The 20,816-nt window shown below is 41.7% G+C and overlaps 1 protein-coding gene across 1 annotated transcript in view; it reads right to left on the bottom strand.

Moving 5' to 3' along the window:
- Positions 1 to 20,816, bottom strand: part of LOC127906092 (lipoxygenase homology domain-containing protein 1-like) — a 40,416-nt gene extending 19,600 nt beyond the window's left edge. Inside the window, exons 1-11 of the mRNA XM_052526030.1 lie at positions 20,054 to 20,816; positions 15,699 to 15,813; positions 13,283 to 13,363; positions 7,353 to 7,540; positions 5,036 to 5,134; positions 4,743 to 4,891; positions 4,473 to 4,596; positions 3,971 to 4,221; positions 3,179 to 3,314; positions 2,404 to 2,564; positions 1,850 to 1,936 (exon numbers count right to left, since the gene is read on the bottom strand). Of these exons, the coding sequence (XP_052381990.1) occupies positions 1,850 to 1,936; positions 2,404 to 2,564; positions 3,179 to 3,314; positions 3,971 to 4,221; positions 4,473 to 4,596; positions 4,743 to 4,891; positions 5,036 to 5,134; positions 7,353 to 7,540; positions 13,283 to 13,363; positions 15,699 to 15,813; positions 20,054 to 20,816 (2,154 nt within the window). The remainder of the gene's footprint in view (positions 1 to 1,849; positions 1,937 to 2,403; positions 2,565 to 3,178; positions 3,315 to 3,970; positions 4,222 to 4,472; positions 4,597 to 4,742; positions 4,892 to 5,035; positions 5,135 to 7,352; positions 7,541 to 13,282; positions 13,364 to 15,698; positions 15,814 to 20,053) is intronic.

Below are 20,816 nucleotides of genomic sequence, written 5' to 3'. Positions count from 1 at the left end.
TGTTGTGAAGAAGTTTAAAGCCGGATTTGGATACAAAAAGATTTCCCAAGCTTTAAACATCCCAAGGAGCACTGTGCAAGCGATAATATTGAAATGGAAGGAGTAAGTCGCTCTGGATAAGAGCGTCTGCTAAATGACTTAAATGTAAATGTAAATGTATCAGACCACTGCAAATCTACCAAGACCTGGCCGTCCCTCTAAACTTTCAGCTCATACAAGGAGAAGACTGATCAGAGATGCAGCCAAGAGGCCCATGATCACTCTGGATGAACTGCAGAGATCTACAGCTGAGGTGGGAGACTCTGTACACAGGACAACAATCAGTCGTATATTGCACAAATCTGGCCTTTATGGAAGAGTGGCAAGAAGAAAGCCATTTTTTAAAGATATCCATAAAAAGTGTCGTTTAAAGTTTGCCACCTGGGAGACACACCAAACATGTGGAAGAAGGTGCTCTGGTCAGATGAAACCAAAATTGAACTTTTTGGCAACAATGTAAAACGTTATGTTTGGCGTAAAAGCAACACAGCTCATCACCCTGAACACACCATCCCCACTGTCAAACATGGTGGTGGAAGCATCATGGTTTGGGCCTGCTTTTCTTCAGCAGGGACAGAGAAGATGGTTAAAATTGATGGGAAGATGGATGGAGCCAAATACAGGACCATTCTGGATGAAAACCTGATGGAGTCTGCAAAAGACCTGAGACTGGGACGGAGATTTGACTTCCAAAAAGACAATGATCCAAAACATAAAGCAAAATCTACAATGGAATGGTTCAAAAATAAACATATCCAGGTGTTAGAATGGCCAAGTCAAAGTCCAGACCTGAATCCAATCGAGAATCTGTGGAAAGAACTGAAAACTGCTGTTCACAAATGCTCTCCATCCAACCTTACTGAGCTCGAGCTGTTTTGCAAGGAGGAATGGGAAAAAATGTCAGTCTCTCGATGTGCAAAACTGATAGAGACATACCCCAAGTGACTTACAGCTGTAATCGCAGCAAAAGGTGGCGCTACAAAGTATTAACTTAAGGGGGCTGAATAATTTTGCACCCCCAATTTTTCAGTTTTTGATTTGTTAAAAATGTTTGAAATATCCAATAAATGTCATTCCACTTCATGATTGTGTCCCACTTGTTGTTTATTCTTCACAAAATAATACAGTTTTATATCTTTATGTTTGAAGCCTGAAATGTGGCAAAAGGTCGCAAAGTTCAAGGGGGCCGAATACTTTCGCAAGGCACTGTATCTCAACCACTGCTCTATCAGATACTAGTCTGTACAGATGTAGGATCTTAATTTGATCACCCTGTTGCAGGAGAACTTTCCTGCAATGCAGGAAATATAAAACTTGCAGTGTATTTGAGGTTTGAAAAGGCTTCTGAAGTTTGAAATTTCAGACTTAATTTTCCCTTATGAAACATTTATCAACCCCAACAAACATGTCCATTCATTATAATGCACATAATAATTCACATGTCCTGTTGCTGCAGGATTATTTTCCTGCTGTAACAAACTGGCTCAAACTGGCTCAAACTGGCTCAAACTGGCTCAAATTAAGATCCTACATCTGTATGCTTTAAGTATGCTGTAACTTGGGTTTATTTCAATGATCAATGATTCAATGATTATTTCAATGACCCGGGACCACCCATACGTAGAATGTATGCACACATGACTGTAAGTCGCTTTGGATAAAAGCGTCTGCTAAATGGCATATATTATTATTATTATTATCAGATAACAGATTGTGCTTTGATTCACTTCACTTTCATGATAAGTTTGATTATGTAACTAACAGTATAAAAGGCTAATGTTGACAGACCAAACAACCCAGTAGATCTCACCCTAGCGAAATGCCAGCCTGCGAAAGGATGTCTCTTTTCGTGCCAGATACGGGCCTTCGTCAGTTTTCCAATGTCTGGCATTTCAATCTACAGTGGTCCGACAATTTAAAACTGTTAGTATTGAAGAAAGAATAAATACACACAAAAGACAAAATGTATACATTCAAACAACTAAAATACGCATATCACAAAAGTTACAAAATGAATATTAATGAGTCCATACCAAATCTCTGGGCAAAAATGTCCACCCACACCAACACCCAGTTTACAGTGGGCTAACACTGGGGAGGCTATGACGGGCAGCAGGTAGCCTAGTGGTTAGAGCGTTGGGCTAGAAACCAAACGTTTGCTAGATCGAATCCCCGAGCTGACAAGGTAAAAATCTGTAGTTCTGTCCCTGAACAAGACAGTTAACCCACTGTTCCTAGGCTGTCATCATAAATGAGAATTTGTTCTTAACTGAATTGCCTATTTAAATAAAGCTTAAATAAATCATTTTAAACCACTGTGGTGTGCAGAAAATGTATTAGTTCTACAGCTGATCCAGGTCTTACCATGAACTTATCCAGCTGAGCCTGCTCAAAGCTGTCTGAGTTGCTCTCCAGTCTCATCTCATCTGACTTGCCCTTCTCACCGTAGATCTGTAGGAAGACCTGGGCGTCCGTCCCTGCCCCCTTCACGTCCGATGTCCAGATCCACAGTGACCACGGGTACTCTGGGAAGGGATGATGGGTACACAGGAAAATTAATCCTATTGTCTATTGCACATCTGTATGTGTGTTGTCATTGATGTCAGTGTGGTTTGTAAATGTTGACTGTCAAATTCCTAAATACGGCTAATAAAGTAAAGTGAACTGAACTCGATTGGTTTCTATAGGCCTGATCAAAATATATTACATCCTACCTCCAGCTGAAGAGTTTCTTTAAAAGGATGTAAACTCATCTGGAATCATATTTGTGTGTTGCTGTACAATGTCTGAACTGGCCCCTTACAACTACAGATGTAGGGTCTTTGTTTGATCACCCTGTTGCAGAAGAACTTGCAGGAAATGTACACTTTTGTAGTGTATTTGACATTTAAAAGGCTTCTGAAGTTTGTAATTTCCACTTTGAAATTTCAGACCTGATTTTTCCACTCAAAATGTTTTATCAGCCCCTACAAAAATGTCCATGAATTATATTCCACATAATAATTCACATTTCCTGTTGCTGTGGATTATTTTTCTGCTGTAGCAAACTGGTTCAAATTAAGATCCTACATCTATTTAACCAACTGTAAGCCTATGTGTGTTACAGTAGACGTGTATGTAGAATGGATAAGTCACCCACTCTTAAGTTTCTTCTGCCTGAGGGACACCATCTCGTACAGCTCCCTCTCAATCAGTCCGTCCCCCTCGTCCTCATCCAGCCACTTGCAACAGGGAAACGTCTGCTCAATCCCTGTGAATGGGCAGTACACTGTCACCTGGGCAGAGACATAGAGAGAGAGAAAGACGTTAGAACATAGAAACACACACCAGTAGATAAGAGGTACATGTAGATGATGAAATGTGCAATACTGCAACAACAACAACCTCAACAACAACATCAACAACAATAACACCATCAACATCAACAACAACCTCAACAACAACAACCTCAACAACAATAACAACATCAACAATAACCTCAACAACATCAACATCAACAATAACAACAACATCAACAACAACCTCAACAACAACAACCTCAACAACAATAACAACATCAACAATAACCTCAACAACATCAACATCAACAATAACAACAACATCAACAACAACAATAACAACAACATCAACAACAACCTCAATAACAACAACTTCAACAACAACCTCAACAACAACAACATTAACAACAACAACCTCAACAACAACAACATAAACAACATCAACAACATCAAAAATAACAACAACATCAACAACAATAACACCATCAATAACAACATCAACAACAACCTCAACAACATCAACAACATCAACATCAACAACAACCTCAACAACAACAACATCAACAACCTCAACAACATCAACAACAACAACAACATCAACAACCTCAACATCAACAACAACCTCAACATCAACAACACAGATAAGACGGAACCTTTTCGCAGTACCAGCCGGCCCCAACTGCTCCGTTGTCATGTCCGATGGTGACCCTACTGAGTGGGCTGAGCAGTGCAGCAATCTCCACGTTGAAGATATCGATGAGCCCCCGCTCAAATGCTCCACCCTCCAGGAACACCTTGCCACTGTTCTTCAGGCCCTTGGTGCCATGCATGATGATGTGGATCTTAGAGTTGGTGCCACCACCTCTCACGTTGCCCGTCATCACCTGGACGTTGTACACCACCGCTTTGGCGATCCAGTAACACAGAGTAGTTAGGTTATAGGTCATTCAATAGATTCTATAAAAGCCATCATAACTAAGACCATGTGACCTGACCATAAAAAACTCAGGTCACTAAAGTGAACATACAATCTGATTGATGTATCTGATACAGAATAGAATATTGGAACTCAATGTGCTGTCATTATGATGGTGGGCTCATAGAAATCCTATAATTTATTCATAATTCTATATGTAATTCTATGGGTGGGCTCACCCATGGGCTGTGTTGCTCCCACCAACACATCTCTCTGTATCTTTCCATCTTCTTCGTCCATGGCGAACCAGCGATTCACTGGAAACTCATACACCTCCTTGTTCCCCATGTCATCAATGACCACCTGGAGATAGATAACATGTTGTATGTGTGTGTGTGTGTGTGTGTGTGTGTGTGTGTGTGTGTGTGTGTGTGTGTGTGTGTGTGTGTGTGTGTGTGTGTGTGTGTGTGTGTGTGTGTGTGTGTGTGTGTGTGTGTGTGTGTGTGTACCTTATCCAGACACCATCCAGCTGATGAGCCCCTGTTGTTATGGCCAATGGTGATTTTCTTTAGCCTTCCCAGGTTTGGTGATTCAATAGTAAACTTGTCCTCCGTGCCTCGCTCAAAATTATCTTTGTCACTGTCCAGCCGTCTCTCCCCTTGAATTATATAGAAACCGTATTGTGATATAGAATTAAATCAAAGCGCTAATGACAGAGCTGGTATTCTCACTGCTAATAACTCAGGAAAGAGCTATATCTTCAGTTTGACCAGTTAAGCTACACGAAGAGTCTAAATCTCACCTGTATCGCCATGCTCTCCAAAGATATTCAGGAAGACGTCAGCATCAGTCCCGCTGCCCTTCTCAGCAGAAGTGAACACACTCACTATGTACTTATTCACTGTAAAATGATCAAATATCAAAAAGCATAGCATATTTATGAACTCAGTGATATTGTACTGTATGTATGTGTTCTCATTCATATCTGACAGTGAATCGGTTATGTCATGATATTTCACATAGACAATGCCATCATGGTACCTTTCAAGTTATGCGACCATTGTCACTGAAACTGTAAATTTAACTGTAACCTCTCAGCTCTAACTGTAAGCTCTCAGTTCTAACTGTAACCTCTCAGTTCTAACTGTAACCTCTCAGTTCTAACTGTAACCTCTCAGTTCCAACTGTAACCTCTCAGTTCTAACTGTAATCTCTCAGTTCTAACTGTAACCTCTCAGTTCTAACCGTAACCTCTCAGTTCTAAATGTAACCTTGCAGTTCCAACCGTAATCTCTCAGTTCTAACCGTAACCTCGCAGTTTTAACCGTAACCTCTCAGTTCCAAATGTAACCTCGCAGTTCCAACCGTAACCTCTCAGTTCTAACTGTAACCTCTCAGTTCCAACCGTAACCTCGCAGTTCCAACCGTAATCTCTCAGTTCTAACCGTAACCTCACAGTTTTAACCGTAACCTCTCAGTTCTAACCGTAACCTCTCAGTTCTAACTGTAACCTCGCAGTTCCAACCGTAATCTCTCAGTTCTAACAGTAACCTCGCAGTTCCAACCGTAACCTCTCAGTTCTAACTGTAACCTCTCAGTTCTAACTGTAACCTCTCAGCTCTAACTGTAACCTCTCAGTTCTAACTGTAACCTCTCAGTTCTAACTGTAACCTCTCAGTTCTAACTGTAACCTCTCAGTTCCAACCGTAACCTCTCAGTTCTAACCGTAACCTCGCAGTTCCAACCGTAACCTCTCAGTTCTAACCGTAACCTTGCAGTTCCAACCGTAACCTCGCAGTTCTAACCGTAACCTCGCAGTTCCAACCGTGAACTCTCAGTTCTAACCGTAACCTCTCAGTTCTAACCGTAACTTCTCTCTGTTCACATGTCTAGTCTCATGCCTCATGATTCTGTTTGTCTCCTCCTTCTTTCTCACAACAGACCACAGACAGACAGCCCATAGTTCCTCTAATCCTCAATGAGACAGTTTCCAAGTTAAATATTCATATACTGTGTGTGTGCGCACTTGTGTGTGTGTGTGTGTGTGTGTGTGTGTGTGTGTGTGTGTGTGTGTGTGTGTGTGTGTGTGTGTGTGTGTGTGTGTGTGTGTGTGTGTGTGTGTGTGTGGGCCTACAGTAAGGGTGTTCCCATGCCAGCTGTCTGGTTTGGAATAACAGGTCTCCTTGAATAGACTTGAAAAGTAGGCACGAGCAGAGGCATGATCTGTGTCCCCTACTATGGTGACATTTTTCCCCAAGAGACATGCACCCTGCATCCTACTCTCTCTCCATCTCTGTCTAATAAGGAGTTGTAAGGTGAAGGTCACATGGTAACAAGAGGACTACGATGCTTACCAGCCGATTAGGCTCCATGGGGCACCTTACACACAAGTAACAGTAGGCAGAGTAACTTACGTAATTTTGGTTTACGCTTAAGAACATGAAGTGTGGGTTAATTAAGCAAAAAGGCACGAGGGGGTATGGGATATGGCCAATATACCATGGCTAAGGGCTGTTCTTAAGCATGACGCAACGCAGAGTGCCTGGATACAATACATAGCCGTGGTATATTGGCCATAAGTCACAAACCCCCAAGGTGCCTTATTGCTATTATAAACTGTTCACCAACTTCATTTGAGCAGGAAAAATAACTGTTTTGTCATACCCGTGTTATACGGTCTGATATACCACGACTGTCAGCCAATCAACATTCAGGGCTCGAACCACCTAGTTTAGAACTACAATTATAAATAATAAACTAGGTGGTTCGAGCCCTGAATGTTGATTGGCTGACAGCCATGGTATATTAGACGGTAAATGGCTAAGGGTTGTGTCCAGGCACTCTGCGTTGTGTTATTCATAAGAACAGCCCTTAGCCGTGGTATATTGGCCATATACCACAAGATACCACAAGATACAGCATGCTGCTCCTAAATTATATTAAATGAAAGGGTTTTCCTTTACGTCATACACTGTAGAGTGTATTCACTGCAATAGGTATGCAGTGGACAGTATGAACTGTAGAGTACAGTCTTGTGCAATGTAGCCTACACATCTTCTATGTGGATTTAACCTGTATAGCATACTGTGTGTAAAGGTATGCACTCCAGAGTAACCTACGTTTCGGGACATCCATGGGGTTGAGGCTGCCCAGCAGATCTCTGACATACAGGCCATCCCCCTCCTCACGGCTCAGCCAGTTGTTGCAGGCGAAGTAGAACCGCAAGTGTGGACGGTTCATGTCGGTCACCACGACCCGGTCCAGGAACCAGCTGGCGTTCAAGCCACCTGTGTTGTCATGTTCAATCCTGGGGACACAATGACAGTCAGGTACTGGAGGAAACGTCTCCTCATTTGACAATTATTCAAATTTCCACCCACTCTGACCATAGTGGGTGAAAACTCACTTTGGTGATGAAATTTCACTTCCTTATGTTATAAAATACATTTTACCAAGACACACATGATTATTTATGTTCTGAATCGTTCAAAAAATGTATTTCTCTAACATTGAATTAACAGTATATCCAAAAAGTCGGATTTCGTGACATAATACATCCAATAACAAGCATCAACAGAGCAGTGCAGCTTTCTCACAGCAACGTAGAGGATTTGACATGTTTTGGTGGCCATCTACAAAGTTGTTTCCGCGGGTCTCAAAAAGATAAATTAACATGACATGAACTGAATTAAATTAAATGTAAAAGGCTTTGAAAATAAAAAGCTTGCAGTATGCTCAGTGCTCTGTTTACATTTCAAAGAGATACACGTGTTTTTTTGCTATAAATCTTCAAAAGAATTACAGGAATTTCGCATTACAATGAAAAGCGTATACTAAAATATGAAAATACATGTCACGTCTCAAAATGTAGATCTTATCTCTATGTTGTTTTATGTCCTGTGGATTCGAGAAGAAAGATGACGAGTTCAAAGTAAGGTAACGTCAAGTAACGTTAGTTCATTCTAGCACAGCATCCTTCCGAGATGACAAGATGCTGTGCATTTTTCTAGATTTAGTCACCCTGTGCATAGACGTCAGTTCAACATCTAGTTTTGATTTACGTATGGTTGAGTTGTCAAATATTGTGAATTCAACATGACATCAATAAAACATTTCACCATGATGCCATTGGATTTAGGTTAAAAGTTGTATGAATAAATAGGAAATTCCCTTAAATTGATGACTTTTTGAAATCCAGTCAAGTTTCCACATTGAGTTGATTCAATGTCATCACGTTGATTTATTTTGTCGAAATGATGTGGACATTTTGATCCAACCAGTTTTTGTCCCGTTTGGTCATTTTGTCCATCCTGCAAGTGTAAAAACTCCAATACATTTCAACGGATTATGAAAAAGACATGAGGGTTGGACCATTGGTTTCCTGAGAGGAGTATTGGACACCCAACAATTAGCCTTCTGATATTCTAACTCATTCTATAGGATACACAACACTGTTAAACAAAAACATATGATAACATAATATTGCAACTACGAGCTACCATGTTTGCAACTAAGCTGCCACCATTTGGAAAGTACTGAGGAAGCACTCCAAAAGAATGTTGAGATGATAGCCCTAATGGGTTTTTTCAGAGCATTGGCAGGGAGACACATTTGCATACCTTTTCAACACCTTCATAATGTTGGCAGCTTATTGGGAGGCTAGTTTTAAAACACTTTATTTTTTACAGAGAACAGCACTGAACATAAAAAAAAAAATAACACTCACTCACTTAATATTGTAGCTAAATTCGGGAATGATAGCCTGCTAGCCTAGACTTGAATGACCTTTTAATTTATTTTCCATTTTCTGATTTTTGTTGTGGCAAAGAAATCCCAGAGAAAATACGGTGCACTCCGACACTTGTTTCTCACAGAGGTCATATCATGAAAGAACACAAGACGCTGTTGTGTAGTGGAGGCTTTGCAGGTATTCCTATACAAACTTTTTTTCAGTGGGCATAGTTTAAACTCACTTCTTAATCCCAATTCATTAGTATCAACGTAGTGCAGTGGTAGGCGGCTGATTGCATATGATAGTAAAATGCGTAGAATATCAGGAAAATAGCTTATACAGTTGAAGTTGGAAGTTTACATACACCTTAGCCAAATACATTTAAACTCAGTTTTTCACAATTCCTGACATTTAATCCTAGTAAAAAGTCCCTGTTTTAGGTCAATTAGGATCATCACTTTATTTTAAGAATGTGAAATGTCAGAATAATTGTAGAAAGAATGATTTATTTCAGCTTTCATTTCTTTCATCACATTCCCAGTGGGTCAGAAGTTTACATACACTCAATTAGTATTTGGTAGCGTTGCCTTTAAATTGTTTAACTTGGGTCAAATGTTTTTCGGGTAGCCTTCCATAAGCTTCCCACGATAAATTGGGTGAATTTTGGCCAATTCCTCCTGACAGCTGGTGTAACTGAGTCAGGTTTGTAGGCTTCCTTGCTCACACACTCTTTTTCAGTTCTGCTCACAAATTTTATATGGGATTGAGGTCAGGGCTTTGTGATGACCACTCCAATAACTTGACTTTGATGTCCTTAAGATATTTTGCCACAACTTTGGGAGTATGCTTGGGGTCATTGTCCATTTGGAAGACTCATTTGCGACCAACCTTTAACTTCCTGACTGATGTCTTGGGATGATGCTTCAATATATCCACATAATTTTCCTCCCTCATGATGCTATCTATTTTGTGAAGTGCACCAGTCCCTCCTGCAGCAAAGCACCCCCACAACATGATGCTGCCACCACCGTGCTTCATGGTTGGGATGGTGTTCTTCGGCTTGAAAGCCTCCCCCTTTTTCCTCCCACAATGGTCATAACGATGGTCATTATGGCCAAACAGTTCTATTTTTGTTTCATCAGACCAGAGGACATTTCTCCAAAAAGTATGATCTTTGTCCCCATGTGCAGTTGCAAACTGTAGTCTGGTGTTTTTATGTTGGTTTTGGAGTAGTGGCTTCTTCCTTGCTGAGCAGCCTTTCAGGTTATGTCAATATAGGACTTGTTTTACTGTGGATATAGATACTTTTGTACCTGTTTCCTCCAGCATCTTCACAAGGTCTGTTGCTGTTGTTCTGGGATTGATTTGCACTTTTCGCACCAAAGTACGTTCATCTCTAGGAGACAGAACGCGTCTCCTTCCTGAGCGGAGGCATTTTCCAAGCTGTTTAAAGGCACAGTCAACTTAGTGTATGTAAACTTCTGACCCACTGGAATTGTGATACAGTGAACTTTCAGTGAAATAATCTGTCTGTAAACAATTGCTGGACAAATTACTTGTGTCATGAACAAAGTAGGTGTCCTAACCGACTTGCCACAACTATAGTTTGTTTACAAGAACCTAAGTGTATGTAAACTTCTGACTTCAAATGTAGATCAACATGAGATGATCTATAAAACAATCCAAAAAATCCCTGCCCCATGGCAAAAAGTTTACAATTTGATTTAAAACAGCATCATTTTCTCTTAGCCTCATGACAGAATGTCTAGGATAGCATTATAAAACTGCAAATGTTTCTCTTTGCACCATTGCAGAATGTGTTGAAATGCCAGAAGTTAGCTGACCCCCTCTCCCCAAATGCGGGGACCCCCAAATGTGGTAGTCTCACCCTGAGTGGAGGTGTAGGCTTACACTGTATCAATTACACTGGACACCTGCTTGTTGAACATCTCATTCCAAAATCATGGGCATTGATATGGAGTTCATCCCCCTTTGCTTCTATAACAGCCTCCACTCTTCTGGGAAGGTTTTCCACATTCAGCTACAAGAGCATTTGTAAGGTTGGGCAGTGATGTTGGGGCGATTAAGCCCGGCTCACAGTCACCTTCCAATTCATCCCAAAGGTGTTTGATGGAGTTGAGCTCAGGGCTCCGTGCTAGCCGTCAAGTTCTTCCACACCGATCTCGACAAACCATTTCTATATGGACATCACTTTGTGCACGGGGGAATTGTCATGATGAAACAGGAAAGGGCCTTTCCCAAACTGTTGCCACAAAGTTGGAAGCACAGAATCGTTGAGACTGTCATTGTATGCTATAGTGTTAAGATTACCCTTCTCTGGAACTAAGGGTCCTAGCCCGAAACATGAAAACAGCCACAGACCATTACTGCTTTTCCACCAAACTTTACAGTTGGCACTATGCATTTGGGCAGGTAGCATTCCCCTAGCATCCGCCAAACCCAGATTCGTCTGTTGGACTGCCAGATGGTGAAGCGTGATTCATCATCCAGAGAATGTGTTTCCACTGCTCCAGAGTCCACTGGCGGTGAGCTTTACAGCACTTCAGCCGACGCTTGGCATTACACATGGTGATCTTAGGCTTGTGTGGTGCTGCTCGGTCATGGACCTTGCTTCCATAGTCTGTTTGGAACAATGTAGTTTTGCAACCGAGGACAGACGATTTTTACATACTTCAGCACTCGGCAGTCCTGTTCTGTGAGCTTGTGTGGCCTACCACTTCGCAGCTGAGCCGTTGTTGCTTCTAGATGTTTCCACTTCACTATAATAGCACTTACAGTTGACCGGTGCAGCTCTAGCAGGGAAATTTGACAAACTGACTTGTTGGAAAGGTTGCATCCGATGACAGTGCCACATTGAAGGTCTTCAGTAAGGCCATTCTACGGCCAATGTTTGTCTATGGAGATTGCTTGGCTGTGTGCTTGATTTTATACACCTGTCATCAATGGGTGTGGCTGAATTCATTTGAAGGGGTGCCCACATACTTTTGTATGTATAGTGTTTGCATGTAGTACAATAGAGAATAATCATGCACAAAGTAGCATACACAAACGCAAAGTATGTGACATATATTCACATACTCGCCGCACACATAGTCTAGTTTTCGCAAAATATGGAGCAGCTCACACAAGAAAGACATTGGTAGCTGGTAGGGTAGATATCTGCCAGTAAATTCTATCTAAGGCAACAATGGTTACGCAAACCAGGTATCTAAAAAGTTTGGTCCGAAGTCTTGGTTGAATCTTTGCCATGTGCATTTCAGTCCTCATGCGCTCTTTGAACATTTCTGAATGCTTTCCCAAAAAACCTTCCCAATTAAAAGTAGGCCTACCTGGCAGAACGACATCATGAGGATTTTCCCCAGACTTCAAAAATGGTCTTCTGATGTGGTTTAAGCAGTATTGTCGACTTAACATCACATTATTGTAGTTTTTCCATAGAAAGTGTGATTTTGAGAGTGAAAACCTGACAAATCTATAGAAAACACATTTAAAACTTCAGGAAAATGTCATTTTTCACACATGGTGCCTTTCCTTCGCCATGCGGGCCGTTTGGGAAATACCTGGAGAAGTATGCTCACGTCTCCAGGTACCACTACACCACTGACCAGTCCTGCTACGACATTGTGAGTAGGCCTTTTTTTTGCATAGTTAAGTTCAGTTTTGTAGAGATAAAATGACACCCAAAGTGGCATCTTACAGATTAAATATCCTATGTTATGAGAAATTGTAGGCCTATTAATTTAGGTAGTGGTTAATTGACAATTAGCCCTGGAAAGTTTCAGAACACATTGGAATGGATAATGAAGATGGTCTAGAGCAGGGATGGGCAACTACCGAGGGGACTGGGGAGAGGGACACTAAAATAGGGGGGGTGGATGTGGATACGCAGACCCACAAGCCACTGTGGCCCCCACCCCCATAAAAGTTGCCCATCTCTGGTCGAGATGTAAAACTGCTTGTATTTTGCACATCCGATTTTCAGATGTTTGAATTTTTTTTATTCCTATAAAGATATAACTCTAGGATACTACCAACACCCAGGGCATTGCAGTCACTCAGACAATCTATGTCTCCTCACGTTTTAAGACTGGGATGTGACCCAGATCCCATCTCTAGCACCATCATTATCACACCCCCCAGTGAACAGATGGTGCTTCACGCTCAGTGATCATTCTGAGGAAATCCCCCACAGGCATTATAAACTCAGTCGGCGACTACAGGACAGTATGCTGTTAATGTAGTGTACTATAAGTTAAACCAGTCACCATGATGCCATCACCATAAGCCATGCTGTACCTCAGCTTCTTCAAGGGCCCAACATTGTGTGTTTTAATCCGGAACACGTCCGTCTTATTTTTCTCAAATGCCGTTCGGCTTCTGTAATGTGAAAAAAAGATAGCATGAGCAAGAGAGAGAGACAGCCTACAAGATAAATAGGGATAAAGATAGATCTGGTCAATTGCAGCTGTTGACAGATTAGACCACTTAGTGTGAGGCACAATGAGGATCTCCTGCCAGGCTGGTAAGGGTGGCAGAATCCCAGTATTCTGTTGCCCCCTCTAAAATATTGGTAACACTTTCTCTGACATGAGTGGTCTTGAATGTACATGACACCTCATGATAGGTCTTATGTCATATTCATGTCATATTCATGTCATATTCATGTCATATTCATGTCATATTCATGTCATATTCATGTCATATTCATGTCATATTCATGTCATATGAACCATCAAATAAAGTGTTACCTGAAAGACAATCCTATTCAGCGTCAGATCAAAAGTGTCATGTGCATAGGCCAGCCTACTATTGTCTCTGTCACAGGGTGGTAGAATCGGACACCTGCCCAGAGACAGTCTGGGGTTTTGGCACTCCTCTACCCACTCCTCTACCTCTGACAGTGACAGATAGCTGGTGTCTCTGCGGCAGGTCCTTCTCTGCCATCCGTGGTGAATCAGATACGATACCCTCCGACAATAAAGAATAGACCTGGCATTGTCATTGACCCACATGTCTCTTAATGCTCCCCTGCCCACAATGATGGTGAATATTCAACTCTATGTGATAATGCCAGGCCTGCACTCCCTAAATAAAGGGCAAAATGAGTTAAAGGACTAAATGACTGTCCAACACTGTGTCTAAAATGTACCTGCAAAACAAATTCAAACTGACATTGACAAAACAAATCAACCCCAATGCAAACTTTGGAATTCATGTCACTTGAACAGTTATATCTGCACAGTTCCATCGGAATTCCAAAATGTTGCATTTCGCTCTGCCTTGATTGTTCCAATCTTGCAGACCTGTTGAAAACCAGAGCTTCCACTTACCTGTATCATGATGCAAATGTTCATTGATCATTCCATAATACAGGTAGAACATACAGGACATCGGCTATATCTGAGTAAGGTGAAACTGTACTCATCAGTTGTAATGTAGGTAATAACAATAAAGCTATATGTCACAGCTATTTGTAATGAATTACACATTGACACATGGACCTAGAAAACATGAATATACACAGCAGACTGCATACATACTATATGCACATACTGTACATTTGTATATATATACAGTATCTTCGTATGTTCATCTGTATATTCTGTGACATATTGAGTCAATGTGTCTAATGTGATGGGGGAGAATGACAGGACTTCCAGGTGTGAGTGACAAGGTGTAGTCAACTGTACTATAGATGAGGCCTAGGTACAGGATACTGTATGCGTGTAAATCTATCTGCGTATCCATGGGTGTGTAGTGATAAGGAGAGCCTGCGACTTGCATGATAACAGTCCCTGTACTATGGGTCCTCATATTACGACACAGATTAGTGTGTCGTCTGGAAATGACATCGTGGTCTTCTTTCATTTGCTCTAAATGAAAAGAAGACCGGCCATGTCACGTAGTTCTTCCTTACTCCAGATACTCTGTGTGTCCATTATGTGTACGGAGTGCATCCCGTACTTTAGCCAGGCCTCTATCAAACGCATTGCAAGCTTTGCTTCCTCTCATAATGGATCGTATCCATCAGTCACATCATTTCTATGACCATCTGGCAAACGTGATAAGGCCAGTTCTTAAAATGATCAGTAGCTTTTTTTGTGGTTTGATAAATGTATTGATTTGATAGTTGAGGTCAGAGCAGCATCACTAAGTCAGCTCATGTGAGGCTCATGTGGTTAAAGTTACAGGACTGCACTCTTATACAGCCTCATACCCACAATGCAACACAACACAGGTAATCCTACTGTAATAATCATCCTTAGGTAGACCGATAAAAATACCTCTTTTCTGTGCTGAAGAATCAGAGAGAAATGCAAAGGTTAAAGGTTAAAGAGTAACAGTTGGCATAGAAAATGTTTTTTTTTCTGCACAAATAGTACAATTCCACATTGTACATCCCATTCACAACATCCAAATTGTACATTCATGAATTAGGATGAAAATGTATGCCTTGTCAATGATTCACAGTTTATATAATTCAATGCTAGCAATAAATGAATACTAAAGATTGCAACATATTGACAGAGCATTTTGAGTTGAGGATTACGTTTATAAGATAATATGGAACATGATTGGGATGGGGTCCTTTTATAACCCTGACCCTCTGTGAGTCAGTAGTTCATTATAGTAAGTGATGTATTCCAGCATTTATTTTTAGTAATACCGCAGAGCTGACATATGCATTAGGAGAAAATACCATTGAACTCACTTGCTGGCCAGGTGCACTTTGGGAGTGATGCCAAAGTCTCCAAAAAGAGTGACAAACACATTGGCGTCTGTGCCTGCCCCTCTCACATCACCTGTGACAGTCACCACCTCATACACTGAGAGAGGGAGAGAGAGAGAGAGAGAGAGAGAGAGAGAGAGAGAGAGAGAGAGAGAGAGAGAGAGAGAGAGAGAGAGAGAGAGATGGGGAGAGAGAGAGAGAGAGAGAGAGAGGGGGGCATAATTTCATTAGTTGATTTGATACATTAGTTGAGCCCACAACACAACAATCTATTCAGAAGCCCTGCTGAAACGCAGATTAAAAATGTTGTCCTTCTGCTTGTGGGCATGACCTCGCTTTACAGCGTCAGCTAAACATTGGGCCTGAACCCTGTCCAATCTATTTCTCCATAAGTTTGACCAGGCTTCATAAACAAATAGGATAAAAGTAAGATCATAAGAACTGGCAGTGTGTCACCTGAAAACATGTTGATAGCCTTTTACGATGGCGCAATTAGTAGCATTATGTTTCCTTCCATAGAGGGCTGCCAGGGAACTCACTGCAGATGATCTGCCGTTGGAGAATCCATGCCTGGCTGCAAGCCTACTAAGGCTTTCTCTCTCACATTTCAGAGCTGGATTTCTCTCTCTCTCTCTCTCTCTCTCTCTCTCTCTCTCTCTCTCTCTCTCTCTCTCTCTCTCTCTCTCTCTCTCTCTCTCTCTCTCTCTCTCTCTCTCTCTCTCTCTCTCTCTCTCTCTCTCTCTTTCCCTTTCCCTCTCACTCTGTCTGTCTGTCTGACTAACTGACAGCCTCCAAACAGACAGGGAGGAAGGTAGATGAACACTCCTCAGTATCGTGTGACTGTGTTTGTTTGGAACCCACCACACCCGTCTCTCTGTGTTTATGTCTGTGACTAAAGCATGTGTAGATGTATTTGTTTTGCTGCTAAAGCTGTAAGTCAGTGGAAGGGCTTTCTATAATTCCTTGAGTCTGGTGTGATTACATTTCATTGCTCTTTTTATACAAACAATATGAACCTGGATTGTTATAGGTTCCCGAATGATTTCCTTTGTTATATTATGTCTTCTTCCTTCATCAGGCTTCATCATGCTTCATCAGGCTTCATCATGCTTCACCAGGCTTTATTAGGCGTTTTCTATACGACTGAGAACTGAAGGTAAAGTACACTTAGAAAAATCTTTGGCTTTCCGCCTTGAAGAACCCTTTTTGTCTCCAGGTAGAACCCTTTTTAGTTCCAGATAAAAACCCTTCTGGGTTCCAGGTAGAACCCTCTGTGGAAAGGGTTCTACATGGAACCAAATAGCGTTCTTCAAAGGGTTCTCCTATGAAAACAGCCAAAGAACCCTTTAAGATTCTAGATAGCACCTTTTTTGCACATGGTGGTAATAGGATAGAGCTTGGGCTATAGAGTAATGTAACCAAGGCGTTTGGGTAAAACCCCCTGGACTGTCAATAGCATTAGGTAACATGCAGATCATGGTTACAGTTTTTCTCAATTGCTAAATCACAATTTCTGAAACCTTGCTCCATTTCCTGAAAACATTAAACACAAAACCTCATCTTCAAACACTATTTACATAACCTCTGACTCCTCTTGCAAAATTAAACATTCACCTCAAAACAGTTTATAAACAAAGTGATCAAAATGATATACACACTCTCAAGCAGTCAGTAAACAATAAACCGAAAAATAGAAAACACATTGTTCAAAACATACAATTCTCAGGGAGAAGTACATTTTTAATCTAAAAAAATATTCATATTTTTCCGTCATTGTCTTTTGATGAACGAAAACATGTTCTATCATAGTAGCTCAAAATGTTCTTTGTTGATATGAACCTGCAACCAGTCAACATCTACTGAGCAGTCGGTACTGTTAATAAATGGAAAGCACAATGTTCAGGGCCATACAATTTGTCCATTGTACAGTATACAGCCTACAATGCACTGTACTACAGTATCCATTCTCAGACTTTCTCCTTCCCACCTTCAACAACCTGTTTGCTCTCTGAACTGGCTTATATTGGTTGTGTCACATCATTTGAAAGAGGTTAAATCAGTTTTGAGTGGTTGTGTTCAATCAATGACATATGTTCTCTATTTGTATTTGATTGTTGCCACTTGTGTTTACCAGTATGGATGACATGTTCATTAGAGTGCAGAATGAGAGAGAGAGAGAGAGAGAGAGAGAGAGAGAGAGAGAGAGAGAGAGAGAGAGAGAGAGAGAGAGGGAGAGGAGAGAGAGGGAGAGAGAGAGAGAGAGAGAGAGAGAGAGAGAGAGAGAGAGAGAGAGAGAGAGAGAGAGAGAGAGAGACAGAGAGAGAGGGAGGGGAGAGGAGGGAGAGAGAGAGAGAGAGAGAGAGAGAGAGAGAGAGAGAGAGAGAGAGAGAGAGAGATGATCAAACCTGATCTCAGAGAGACCTGATAAAGAGAGATGATTAAACCTGATCTCAGAGAGACCTGATAAAGAGAGATGATAAAACCTGATCTCAGAGAAAGACCTGATTAAGAGAGATGATTAAATCTGATCTCAGAGAGAGACCTGATAAAGAGAGATGATTAAACCTGATCTCAGAGAGACCTGATAAAGAGAGATGATTAAACCTGATCTCAGAGAGACCTGATAAAGAGAGATGATTAAACCTGATCTCAGAGAGAGACCTGATAAAGAGAGATGATCAAACCTGATCTCAGAGAGACCTGATAAAGAGAGATGATTAAACCTGATCTCAGAGAGAGACCTGATAAAGAGAGATGATTAAACCTGATCTCAGAGAGACCTGATAAAGAGAGATGATAAAACCTGATCTCAGAGAAAGACCTGATTAAGAGAGATGATTAAACCTGATCTCAGAGAGAGACCTGATAAAGAGAGATGATTAAACCTGATCTCAGAGAGACCTGATAAAGAGAGATGATTAAACCTGATCTCAGAGAGACCTGATAAAGAGAGATGATTAAACCTGATCTCAGAGAGAGACCTGATAAAGAGAGATGATTAAACCTGATCTCAGAGAGACCTGATAAAGAGAGATGATTAAACCTGATCTCAGAGAGACCTGATTAAGAGAGATGATTAAACCTGATCTCAGAGAGAGACCTGATAAAGAGAGATGATAAAACCTGATCTCAGAGAGAGACCTGATAAAGAGAGATGATTAAACCTGATCTCAGAGAGAGACCTGATAAAGAGAGATGATTAAACCTCATCTCAGAGAGAGACCTGATAAAGAGAGATGATTAAACCTGATCTCAGAGAGACCTGATAAAGAGAGATGATAAAACCTGATCTCAGAGAGAGACCTGATAAAGAGAGATGATTAAACCTGATCTCAGAGAGAGACCTGATAAAGAGGGATGATTAAACCTGATCTCAGAGAGACCTGATAAAGAGAGATGATTAAACCTGTTCTCAGAGAAAGACCTGATAAAGAGAGATCATTAAACCTGATCTCAGAGAAAGACTTGATAAAGAGAGATGATTAAACCTGATCTCAGAGAAAGACCTGATAAATTATTATAACAAGAGATGTGATAATGGTATGACCTGCTGAACCTGAGTTGATATGTGTAGAAGATAGAGAGTTCTCCTTTTGGAGCCTAGGTTAGCAGGCCAAGCCTTCAGCCAAGCCTCACTTTATCAAAGCCAGGTAACTGAGAAGACAGACACCTATCCTCCTTAGGCCTTAAATGATGAGACACCACTAACCCAAACTGCATCTCCATCACAGTCACAGAGCAGAACAGTATTACTTTAAATGGAAAATGGTCTTTAGTGAGCTATTGAAAGGCTTGCTATAGCTCTTTCAGTAAGGCCCAGCTTAGTGTGTGTGTGTGTGTGTGTGTGTGTGTGTGTGTGTGTGTGTGTGTGTGTGTGTGTGTGTGTGTGTGTGTGTGTGTGTGTGTGTGTGTGTGTGTGTGTGTGTGTGTGTGTGTGTGTGTGTGTGTGTGTGTGTGTGTGTGTGTGTGTGTGTGTGTGTGTGTGTGTGTGTGTCTGGTCTCAGTCCTTGCTCCTGGCCCCAGCGTTGCTCTCAGCTCTACCCCAACCTTTCCTCCCAACCCTGGCTCTAGGCCCTGGCCCCAGCCTGACTCCAAGCAGCTGTCGGCCTTCATTCATGTGGAACACACTGAGCTTTCATCCAGGGACAATCACAGAGGGGTCCCAAGACAGGCTCTACAACAACACAGTAGAGTCCAGCTTGGCTGTAGAAATAGAACTCAGTGCCACTTCAGAATACAGCACTGCTTAGAACTGGAGTACCTTACAACCCAGACTTACAGCTGAACTATGTAGAGGTACTGTCATGCCCTTGCTGGGAGCCGTCCCATGGTCCTACCTTTCTTTTTGTGGTACTCTTCCTCATAGCCATCGGAGGAGTCTGTTTGGTAGGTCATTAGCTCATTGTAGTAGATCTCAGCGTAATCCACCTGCTTGGCCTTGGGCTTCTTCCCTTTCTTCCCTTTCTTGTCTTTCTTGTCCTCATCGCTGTCGGCCGATCCCTTCTTCGGCTTCTTCTTCTTTTTCTTCTTGGAGTCTTCTTCTTCTCCCTCCTGATCTTCCAAGAGGGGCTCCTCATCCTGAGCTTTCTTCTTCTTCTTCCCTCCATCTGTGGACTTCCTGCCTTTGGACCCCATCTCCTCCTCTGCCTGTTGGTCTCCCTCAGAAGACGACTTCTTTTTCTTCTTCTTTTCCTCCTTAACTTCTCCCTCAGTCATGTCCTCTTCTTCGGATTTCTTCTTCTTGGGTTTGGTTTCGATGGTGTCATTGTTGTTCTGCTCGTCATCTCCCTCTTCCTCATTTTCAATCACTTCATCCCCCTCCCTCTTCTCTGCATCATCTTCTGCTTTCTTTTTCTTCTTTTCTTTTTTCTCTTTCACCTTATTGTGGCGTTCCCCTTTATTCTTCCTCTCTTTCTCTGGTTCCTCGTCAGACTCCTCTGGGCTCTTGTGTTTCTTCCTCTTCTTCGCTCCGTCTGGCTTGGTGTCTCCGCTGGCGTCAGACTTGCTCTTCCCTTTCGGTTTTGGCTCCTTTTCCTCCACGTCGCAATCCACCTCTTCAGTTTCCTCCGTTCCTGCAGTTTTTTTCTCTTTTGAGGGCAT

This window comes from Oncorhynchus keta, chromosome 9 (assembly GCF_023373465.1).
Source record: "Oncorhynchus keta strain PuntledgeMale-10-30-2019 chromosome 9, Oket_V2, whole genome shotgun sequence".
Taxonomy (NCBI): Eukaryota; Metazoa; Chordata; class Actinopteri; order Salmoniformes; family Salmonidae; genus Oncorhynchus; species Oncorhynchus keta.
The sequence above is the reverse complement of the archived record's forward strand: the minus strand, read 5'-3'. Positions and strand labels throughout refer to the sequence as shown.